General features: G+C 40.0%; 1 protein-coding gene across 1 annotated transcript; it reads left to right on the plus strand.

The window, feature by feature from the left end:
- Positions 1-1,517: 1,517 nt before the first annotated feature.
- Positions 1,518-8,390, plus strand: zbtb20 (zinc finger and BTB domain containing 20). The gene is made up of 3 exons (XM_073839365.1): positions 1,518-3,063; positions 7,864-8,199; positions 8,284-8,390. The coding sequence occupies exons 1-3, from the start codon at positions 1,518-1,520 to the stop codon at positions 8,388-8,390; spliced, it is 1,989 nt and encodes a 662-aa protein (XP_073695466.1).
- Positions 8,391-9,805: the final 1,415 nt, after the last annotated feature.

Here is a 9,805-nt window from a genome sequence, read left to right on the forward strand (position 1 = left end):
AACAGATTCGGGTTTAAGCTCTGGAAAAAGATCCTTCAGGTGTATACCTAGAGGAATCATTGATATAGTGAAATGTTTTTGTAGTGTAAGGTAATGCATTCTGAAAATCCAACCAATCCTTTCATCTGCAATAGCTTGAAAAGTTGCATTGCCACATTTGACTACTTCCACTGAAATTCATACATTTATTTTACAGTAGCAATGCAGTTTACATTTTTATCCCTTGGCATCACTTTTTAACACTCAGGGTACCCCTTTGGCGTCATTTTTCAACATGTAATGTACTCCATTGCTTTCAGTTGTATGTCAGATCAAGATGCATTTAATGCATTTAAATTCTTGCATGCCTGCATGTGTAAAAATAGAAATCATTTTATATACACTACCAGTCAAAAGTTTGGACTCATTTCCCTATTCTCTTTGATGGGGAAGTGTGTCCAAACTTTTGACTGGTAGTGTACACTTTGACTTTCATAGATATGTTGAAGCACCTAAACCTACTCGCTTCTTAAAAACATATAACAGGCAAACTGCAATGCAAGTCTTCTGAAGCCATGTAATATGTTTATATGAAGAACAGAGTAAAACATAAGGCTTTAATCACTGAAAATGATCCCGCTCTGTTAACACAGTCATACGTCATTAAAAAGACACTCCCGAACTTCTATCAGTCACAAGAAACTCAAGAGCCGACGGCATTTGAGAACAAAAGCTATTTGGCAATTTTTGAATTTGTGCACAAGATCTAAACTTTTTACATCAGATAAAATAAAATCAATTGTTTTGCTTTGAAAGACTTGGAATAATAACAGTTATTTAAATAAATTGTGACTATAGTTGTATCTGGTTGTAAGTGAAGGTAAATGGGTAAAATCCATGGAAATAAGAGAAAAAATATATTTGTGTGTCTTTTCCCTTTGTGTCAAAATCAGAATGCAATTTTTTTTTTATGGACACCATTTGAAGATAAACCCAGATGTTTAAACAGACAGACTATGAATGAAAACTGCTATGATTACTCTACTTTTAAAGCATATATTTGATTTCACCAAAAGGTCTACATAATATTCAGATATGCTGTGCATAGGGGACGTATTGTATTATCCCTACAGTTACAGCATGACAAAATATTATTTTAAACCTATTACTATTAATATTTTTACATGACGTTTATTTATTTTATCTCACAATTCTGACATATTTTTCTCACAAATGCAAGTTTACATCTCCTAATTCATATCTTCCTAATTATAACTCGATTTAACTCAAAAATAGTGAGTCAATTCTGAGGGGAAAAAAGCCAGAAGTGTGGGATATAAACAATAAACTATTCTGAGCAGAGGGGAAAAGAGAAAATTATCAAGCATCAATATGTGTTGTAAGTGTAGCGTGCAGTATTAGTTTGAAATGCTTTGATATATTCTGAAATGTTTCAGACAGTTCATCAATCATGTGAATGACTTTTTCTGCTTTTGTGTGTTTGTGTCTGGCACACAGGTGACATCAGGTGCAAGGGGATGACCGAACGCATTCACCACATTAATCTCCACAACTTTAGCAATTCTGTACTTGAGACCCTCAATGAGCAGCGAAACCGCGGGCACTTCTGTGACGTGACTGTTCGGATCCATGGTAGCATGCTGCGAGCTCACCGCTGTGTGCTGGCTGCAGGCAGCCCCTTCTTCCAGGACAAGCTGCTCCTGGGCTACAGTGACATCGAGATCCCCTCTGTGGTTTCTGTGCAGTCCGTCCAGAAACTGATTGACTTCATGTACAGCGGCGTGCTGCGGGTCTCCCAGTCCGAGGCCCTGCAGATCCTCACGGCCGCCAGCATACTTCAGATCAAGACCGTTATCGACGAGTGCACCCGCATTGTTTCGCAGAATGTCGGCATCGCCGGACCTGGCAGCTTTTCCGTGGTCCCGGGCGACTCGGGGCAGGAGACGCCGCGAGGAACTCCCGAGTCCGGCACGTCCGGCCCCAGCAGCGACGCCGAGTCGGGCTACATGCAAACATCTCACCAGAGCCTTGAGCGCGTTTATTCCACGCTTTACTCCAGCTGTTCTGGGTTGGGCCTGCAAAACGGCACCCGCGGAAACCGCTCCCACTACGCCGGCACTGCGGTCACGGCCAGCTACGACTCGCCCCTTCCGCTGCAGCCGAAGGAGGGAGGGCAGGACCCCGCCTGGATCACGCGCATCCACGAGCGCTCGCAGCAGATGGAGCGCTTCCTGGCCACGTCGGAGACTACGCACTGCCGCAAACAGCCTCGTCCCGTGAGGCTACACACAGGTGACATTCACATCAAGCAGGAGCAAGGGGACGAGTACAACTGCTACGGGCTGGAGGACTGCCGCGAGGACGGCGAACAGCTGGAATGCGTCGAAAGCGAGCCCAAAGGCGAGAGCTTCGACTCCGGCGTCAGCTCTTCCATCGGCACCGAGACGGATTCCGTCGAGCAGCCTTTCCTGTCCGGCTTCGCCCGAGACAACTGTCAAAACAAGGGCCAGCAAGGCGAGCGGGGCACCCCCGTGCAGATCGAGGTCAACGACTCCTCTCCCGAGCAGACCCAGGAGTCGGTCGAAGACGGGCCTCGAAACGGTCCTTCTCAAGAGAGCGGCGAGTTGGGAATCCATCAGCCGCCGCAGGGCAACCCAACAGCGCCCCAGTCGATACCTGGTGGGCCGTACCTGCGGCCAGGTGAGCCGCTCACCAGCAACCTGCGTATGCCCCTCACCCTGACCAGCAACTCCCAGGTAATGGGAACCGCGGGCAACACTTACCTGCCTACACTCTTTGCAACCCAGTCAGCCAGCGACAACAAGCCTTTCCTCTTCAGTCTGCCCCAGTCCATTGGGAGTCAGCAGCCCCAATTCGTGGCAGTGCCCTCTCCCAGCATGCCTCCGTTCTCCGGTGGAATGACGGTGCCGCCGGGCGGAAGTCAACAGCAAGGCGGTACTGCCGGGGGGCAGCATGGGGAGAAGAAGCCCTACGCGTGCACTCTTTGTTGTAAGACCTTTACTGCCAAACAAAACTACGTCAAACACATGTTTGTGCACACAGGTGAGTTCCCTTTGGCTCTATACAATTCTCCAGACGTTTTCCATCCAAAGTTTTTGGCTAAAGATAAATGTGACCCAATTCAGATTTTTTGCTCATATGTGACACAGATTTGTTCTATGACAGTGTAAACGATTAAAATGCATGCATTTGGATATTTCAAGATCGGTTTCAGGCCTCACTCATATGTGGAAATAAATCAGATATAAATGGGATATCTGCCAATGCGACTGTCATGTAAACAGGCAGATTGGATTTTCTGAGGCTTTGCGTTCTGTACGTCATTAAAATTGCTACAATTTGTACTCCTCCACGGTTTAAAGACATCTTATGTTACCCTTGCTGGCAAAATGAGTGTAAATGCAATGTTAGTTGAGGTTTTGACAAAAATTAGTTTATTAAGCCCCCGTCTAGTGATCCCATATGCTCCAAATAGTGATTAGACATCTAAAAGTTTCTCTATTTGTACATTTGCGGAGAGGATTGGCTTTCTCTGCTCGCTTCTTGAGCTGACCGTCATCCAAAGTGTGCGCATAATGTACATACAACGGTGTGCAAACCCAATAAATGCACATATAGACAGAATTACAGTATTTCAGTATTCACGCAAACATAATCTGTTCTGTCTTAAGTGAACGCTTGGGGAACTGTTGGGGAAAAACATCTGATGTGTAACATTATATTTGATTTGTGCATTACAGTATATCTATTATTGATTAATGTTAATCTAATCATAAAAGAAAAGGGAATCACTCGCTGCACTTCTTTAAACTACTTTTGTAGTTTTAATAATCAATTTATTTCTATTAAACACATTTGAGTATTTGTTTTTTTGCACGAGAATGCTTTTGATGTAAAATGATAAAGATAATGCATTATTTCTTTCTTTCTAGGCTATTTGTTATACTGTTTTTTCACATCTGTTCTTATTTCTTATTCTTTATAGCAAAGATAAAACAAAAAATAGCTGTACTGTGATTATTAATATAGTAATTATTAATAGGAAAAGAACTGGAGGAAAACTTTAATCTTTCTCATAATCAACTTTGCTGACTCTATCTTCAAACGGGTGTAGCGTAGTTCAACAAATCATGCATCATAATTTTTAAAATGAGTTAATTGTGACTGGTTTGATCAGCACTGATGGCAAGTGTAAATGCATGAATTGTATATGGGTCACGATTAAAAGAACGTGTGAACGGAAAGCCAAAAAAAAATTGGATATAGGCAACAAATCAGAATTAGGCATCAAGACCTGCAGTGTAAACCAGGCCCTAGTCACAGAACGTACTCAAGCTCTTTGCCAAATGCAAGCTAGATCCAGCTTTGTCATTGCATATATGCAGGTGTGACCTTGTTTTATAAAAACGTCTGCACCATTTTTTTTATTTTTTTTTGACATGCCACAAAATCATTTTAGGAACTTTCAGTACATCCGTAAGAAACCTGGCTTTGGCAGTGACATGTCCTCTTCTACAGTAGCAACTGTTACTGTTTTGGAGTCGACTGATTTTGCAAACTATTTATATTCTAAAGTGCACTCTCAAATATCCTGCCTTCAAAACAGCATTCAACTAAGGCAATGTTAAGTTTAGTAAGATAATTCAATTTGACAGTGTGAACTCCTGAAGTAGATTACTACGCAATAATGAACTGTCTTCTGGCCAAAACTAAGTCTGTGTAATCTTATATGTTTATTAAAACAATTGGACTTTGATCTTTGATGTCTTCAAACATGCTGCCATAATTGAATCACGGAAGCTTTTATCATGCAGTAGAGCATAAGGATATTTTACAATAACAACAGATGTTATTGTCTATGACCTAGAAGTTTGTGGCTGCCAAAAATTTAAATATGTAAGTAACTGGCCAGGTATGGCCTTGGAATGGAATAGATTTGAACTGCCATTTTTGCCGTTTCCATATTTTCACTTTATATTTATGCACACTTTACATACATTACAGTCATTTGGTGAAATTGGCATAGGATTCTTGTTTCTCGTTTCCTGCTAATATCTGTTATATGCTATGTAAATACAGTTAAAGTCAAAAGTTTACATACACCTTGAAGAATGTGCAAAATGTTAATTATTTTACCAACATAAGAGGGTCATAAAAAATGCATATTATTGTTTATTTAGTACTGAACTGAATAAGATATTTCACATGATTAAAAGGTGTTTACATAGAGTCCACATTGGAAAATAATGAAAATTACTAAAGTAAACCAAAACTTTACATACACTTCATTCTTAATACTGTGTTGTTACCTGAATGATCCACAGCTTTTATTTTGTTTTGTTTAGTGATTTTTGTTTATGAGGCTCTTGTTTGTCCTGAACAGTTAAACTGTCTGCTTTTGAAAACTTTTTAAATTTCAGGGTAAATCTCACTTTAGTTTTCTTGGAAACATCTAAGTATCTTCTGTAGCTTCTGAAGGGCAGTACTAAATGAACAACAAAACAAAAAAAGAGCATCAGTGAGTGTTTGAACCTTCTGTAATAGTTGCATATGAGTCCCTCAGTTGTCCTCAGTGTGAAAAGATGGATCTCAAAATCATACAGTCATTGTTGAAAGGGTTCAAATACACAAAAATGCTGGAAAACCAAAGAATTTGTGAGAGCTGAAGGATTTTTCTGAAGAACAGCAGGCAGTTTAACTGTTCAGGACAAACAAGGGATTCGTGAACAACTATCACTAAACAAAAAAACACAGCTGTGGATCATTAATGTAACAACACAGTAGTAAGAATCAAGCAAACTTTAGAACAGGGTCATTTTTATAATTCAACTATTATTTTCTCTTGTGGACTAGTTATTTCACATAAAAGACGTTTACATATAATCCGGTGCAGTACTAAATGAAAAATAACATGCATTTTGTATGATCACTCTTATTTTGGTAAAATAAGTAACATTTTGCAGATTCTGCAAGGTTTATGTAAACTTTTGACCTCAACTGCATAAGGTACAGACTTTCCTGCAGATTTTCTATTTCTCATTAAATCAAATTTCAGTTTAATTTAACCAGTTGAAATTACTGCCTCACCTTGTTTTTTTTAATGAGAACCAAATTGCATACAGTAAAACATCAATAAATAATGTATACATTTGACTATTGACTATTGACTACTAACTGTTAATGTAACCTCAGATTAGTTCAATAGACATCACTGGTGTGAAAATCAAATGTGTTTTGGTTGAGAAGAGGAACGTGTGTGACATTTGAATGTAGCTAAAGCATGTGCTGGCCTTTTTAGATTTCAGAATTTTACCTTACTGTTGCTAGGCAACCACAGCAATAATTAATTCCATAATTAAAATTAATAAATTTAGCAGCATTAGTAACCTGCATGCAAAGTTCAACTTTCCACCAGAAGTTACAGATAAAAGCAATAATGATAGAAGCAATCTTTTTTTTTAATCTGTGCTTGTTTTTTTTAATTATTATTTTACCATTTAGAAGTAGCACAGAGAATCATGTCAAATTTGGTATTTATTAACAAGTGTTATTAAAAACCAAGAAGCATATTTGTTCTTAAAGGAGTAGTTCACTTCCAGAACAAAAATGTACAGATAATGTACTCACCCCCTTGTCATCCAAGATGTTCATGTCTTTCTTTCTTCAGTCGTAAAGAAATTATGTTTTTTTGAGGAAAACATTTCAGGATTGTTCACCAGTGGACTTTTATGTTGCCCCGAGTTTGAACTTCCTAAATGCAGTTTAAAGGCAGCTTCAAAGGGCTCAAAACAATCTGAGGAAGAGGAGTTTTATCTAGCGAAATGATCGGTTATTTCCCCCCCCCCAAAAAAATACAGTTTAAAGGGTGTTTTTGCACTTAGGGTTAGGGATCTTCTTTGCACTTTGACTTTAACACTGGGTCAGTCATCTAGGATGATTTTGAAGTTGGAGGAGAAAATGAGATGGTAGTTTTTCGACATACCCTAACTGTCTTGAACCGGAATACACAGAGTATGCATGTGCATTGCAGAGCTAAACAAGACCAGCATTTGAGGTTAAAAAGTCCTTTAAACTGCATTTTGGAAGTTCAAACTCGTGGGCACCATAGAGGTCTGCCATATGGAGAAAATTCCTGAAATGTTTCCCTTAAAAAACATAAGTTCTTTATGTCTGAAGAAAGAAAGAAAGATGTGAACATCTTGGTTGACAAGGGGGTGAGTACATTATCTTTTCTCCTCCAACTTCAAAACCTTTCTAGATTGCTGCAGAAGTACCAACCCAGTGTTTACAAAGTCAAAGTGCAATGCAGATCAAAAACGCCCTTTACAAAACAAAGGTAAAACAGTGATGTAATCATGTAGGATGAGTTGGGAGTTTTTCGACATACCCTAAATGTCTTGAACCGGAATACACAGGGTACGCGCAGAGCTAGACAAGACAAGCATTTGAGGTTAAAAAGTATATAAATTGTACTTTTTTTTTTCTTCTTCCTTGGCTGGGATCATTTAGAGTCCTTTGAAGCTGCATTTTTAAAGTTTAAACTCGTGGGCACCATAGAAGTCCAATATATGGAGAGAAATCCTGAAATGCTTTTCTCAAAAAACATGAATTCTTTACGACTGAAAATGTTTGTTCTAAAGAGGGTCAAATTTTAGGTCAACCGTAGTCCGAGTTACTAAAATTACCTGAATGCAAAACACGGTAGCTTTCAGTATACTGTCACAAAAAGCAGAAGAAGAACCTGCTCAGCTTTTCTGCCTGGATCTAATAGCATGATCTGTGATATGAGAGTCTTTGGTGACCTGTTTGTTCCTCACGAGTTTGCGCTCTCTGCTCTTTCAGGTGAAAAGCCGCACCAGTGCAGCATCTGCTGGCGTTCGTTCTCGCTGAAGGATTATCTCATCAAACACATGGTCACACACACAGGCGTCCGGGCGTACCAGTGCAGCATCTGCAACAAACGCTTCACGCAGAAGAGCTCGCTCAACGTCCACATGCGCTTGCACCGTGGAGAGAAGTCCTACGAGTGCTACATCTGCAAGAAAAAGTTCTCCCACAAGACCCTGCTGGAGCGTCACATGGCCCTGCACAGCAACGAAACCGGGGTCAGCGCCGGGGCAGGCGCCGGAGGCCCCGCGTCCATCCCGGTTCCGATGGCCGTCCCAGAGCCGGGAGCGGGCGTGGTGGCTCTGGCCATGCCGGTGGGAGCGGGCGGAGCCGGGGGCGGAGTCGGGAGCACCGGAGTGGGCGTCGCCGCGGAAGCAAGCTGCCAGGAGGGGACCACCTACATGTGCTCAGTGTGCCCTGTCAAGTTTGACCAAATCGAGCACTTCAATGACCACATGCGCAAGCATGTCTCCGACGGATAAGTACAAATGAAAAAAAAAACTTGCGTAAACATGAAAAAGAATGAAATGATAAAGAAAACGGCACTAGATTTTTTTCTCTTATATTGGGGCATGAAGAGTAATGAGTATAGACACTGGCACATTAAGTTTTCTAGAAAAAAAAAAAAGAAGCGTTTAATTTCTTTTCTGTTTTTCCTTTTTTTTTTTTTCGTCCTTGCTATTCTTAAAGAATAAAAAAAGATGGTGGCCTTAAGGCTGTGTAGTTGGATAATGATCCACTGGCTGGATCCATACTACTGGCCTCTAAATGTATGCTTTCCTTAAATACTGATTTATGTGTTGAACACTACCGAAAGGCCTGCGAAAGAACACACAAGAAAAAAAAATTCACATGCGCACACATACATGCAAACACAAATACACATACCCTTGCATGCACTCACACGCACAAACTACTTATACACACTTCTGTACGGTGGAGGTATTTTGTACGTATGTGTATTTGTGCATGTGAGCGTGCGTATGCACAAAAATAAGCATTGCAGTGAATTTTTTAAACTTGTAGATCTTTTCCCATGTAGACCGTATTGGACACTATAAGCGTCCAAGCTTACTGTGGTATAGATTTAAACAAAAAAAAAACAAAAAAAAAAAGACAGAAAAAAAAAAGATTTGGCTCTAGATTCATTCTAAAATAACAATGGTCACATGTTTGCCTTTTTACGTGCGATAAGAATAGGAGAGTTGTTCAATTTGACACTGGGTTTTTATTTATTATTATGACATTGAGGGATTATGATGTTGATGATGTTGTCAAGGTACAAGCCAGTTTTACTAACTGTACTAAAATGGGAATTTTTCAGTGGCTTGATGAATGAGTGATTATTATGATTATGATTATGACATTTTCCTTTTCTCCCGCCACACCTTTTAGTTTTTTTGTTTTTGTGGTTCAGGTCAAGTTTACAAAACAAAAACAAAGAGAGAGAGAGAGAGAGAGAGAGTTTATCAATGACAGTATTCGAGCTAAAACTTTGAATGCCGTTAATAATTTCCAATTCGTTTTGCATACACTGCCACTAAGAAGACGACTGTTAGTTGACCTCTTCCTCTTCAAAACGACAAAATGTGATCTAAAGTTTTCGGGGCAAGCGATTTGCCCTTTTCATTCGCTCCATGGTTCTGTTTATGGTTTTCTGGACTAAAAAAAAAAAAGGAAAAGGAAAATGGCAGATTTCAGTATGCAAACAGGCCCAAACATCCAAGTGAATTGCTGCTCCTCACGTGCTCACTTTGAGACTGTTATCAGCTGTAGAATCCAACATTACGTGGATATTTCTCTAATCACTCTTATTTCTCAGTGAACATGGGAAACGTTAAGCTATTTGGAGCCACGGGCTAGATTAGATCAAAAGTGAACTGGACGGAAATAACCT

This window comes from Garra rufa, chromosome 5, assembly GCF_049309525.1.
Source record: "Garra rufa chromosome 5, GarRuf1.0, whole genome shotgun sequence".
In the NCBI taxonomy this organism is placed as follows: Eukaryota; Metazoa; Chordata; class Actinopteri; order Cypriniformes; family Cyprinidae; genus Garra; species Garra rufa.

Bases quoted from the DNA above. Each gene is read 5' to 3' on its own strand.
- zbtb20 (XM_073839365.1), top strand. From the start codon at position 1,518: ATGACCGAACGCATTCACCACATTAATCTCCACAACTTTAGCAATTCT. The intron at 3,064-7,863 runs GTGAGTTCCCTT...CTGCTCTTTCAG, and splicing joins ACACATGTTTGTGCACACAG to GTGAAAAGCCGCACCAGTGC. The intron at 8,200-8,283 runs GCGTGGTGGCTC...TCGCCGCGGAAG, and splicing joins CGTCCCAGAGCCGGGAGCGG to CAAGCTGCCAGGAGGGGACC.